The sequence below is a fragment of the Lucilia cuprina genome, chromosome 2, assembly GCF_022045245.1.
Source record: "Lucilia cuprina isolate Lc7/37 chromosome 2, ASM2204524v1, whole genome shotgun sequence".
Classification (NCBI taxonomy): domain Eukaryota; kingdom Metazoa; phylum Arthropoda; class Insecta; order Diptera; family Calliphoridae; genus Lucilia; species Lucilia cuprina.
This window is the reverse complement of record NC_060950.1, coordinates 64,422,562-64,423,643: the sequence shown is the minus strand read 5'-3', so window position 1 is coordinate 64,423,643 and position 1,082 is coordinate 64,422,562. Positions and strand designations below refer to the sequence as shown.

The 1,082-nt window shown below is 28.7% G+C and overlaps 1 protein-coding gene across 1 annotated transcript in view; it reads right to left on the bottom strand.

Annotated features, from left to right (window-relative positions):
• Nucleotides 1-614, bottom strand: part of LOC111677507 (developmental protein eyes absent) — a 24,923-nt gene extending 24,309 nt beyond the window's left edge. The window contains exon 1 of the mRNA XM_046955951.1: nt 607-614. Coding sequence (XP_046811907.1) covers nt 607-614 — 8 coding nt within the window. The remainder of the gene's footprint in view (nt 1-606) is intronic.
• Nucleotides 615-1,082: the final 468 nt, after the last annotated feature.

The following is a 1,082-nucleotide window of genomic DNA, read 5'->3' as shown; positions in this document are numbered from 1 at the left end:
TATCTTAAATTTTAAAAACGCTAGAAATTTTTTAAGTAATTTCAAGACATAACAAAGATTTAAATAAATTCAAATTTAACAATGTCCAACTAAAACAGCAGCCAAAAAACATTGAGAATTTCTTAGTAGAACTACTAATAACCTTGAAAAATGTAAAAGAAAAAACCAAAGCAAAGAGCATCACAGTTTGTTATTAAAAAGAAATTTTCTAAAAAAAAACTAAAATCAAAAAAGGAATTAAGGAAATGAACTGAAGTGTAGCAAGAAAAAAATCAATGATTTTATTTCCTAGACGCACAGGCTCCCAGAATCGCACACACACACACAAAAACGAAAGTAATCAAACGGAAGTGATAACAAAAGCCAAAGAGAAAAAAGTGAACACAAATCAAAAAGAGAAAAACATTGAAAAATCCAAGGCATGATTAAAAATTAAGTGGAAAAAATATCTTGTTTTTTGTAATCAATTTCTTACTCTGCCCACAGCTGTGCATGTGTGTAGCACGGTGAGGTTTTTGTTATTGGTATTATAATGTTACATGCATATGCATGTGTGTTAAAAGATTTTTGAAAAATAATACTAATAACCTCTCACAGCTCACTTACATCTTCATCCTTGAATATGTGAACAAAAATTGGGGGGAGTATGATAAAAGCATCTCTTACACTTTACGTATGTGGGTAGATAAATAGAAATATTCAAAAGGGATATGAGTTTAAGGTTAAAGGTATATGATTTTTTTTTTCAAATAATCATTCTTCTTCTTTGGATCCCCAATTAGTGGTCGCCCAAGTAGGGAATCCTAAAGTTGGATAAGTTCAACTTTATTTTCTGATTTGAGTTTTCTTAAATTTGTTTATTTATGCATATTTGTACTGTTGAATACTTAAAATGTATTTATAAGGGAGAAGTATCTGGGGAATAAATTGAAACGAAAGCAGAATATATTTTCAAAATTTCATATCGCATTTCCTTCATCTTAAATTTACAAATAAGACTCTTCAAATACAAATAAAATTAGGAAGCAGGGGACATATGTTTATTGCTAATAATAAGTAAAATCTTTAGAAGTTGGTCCTTA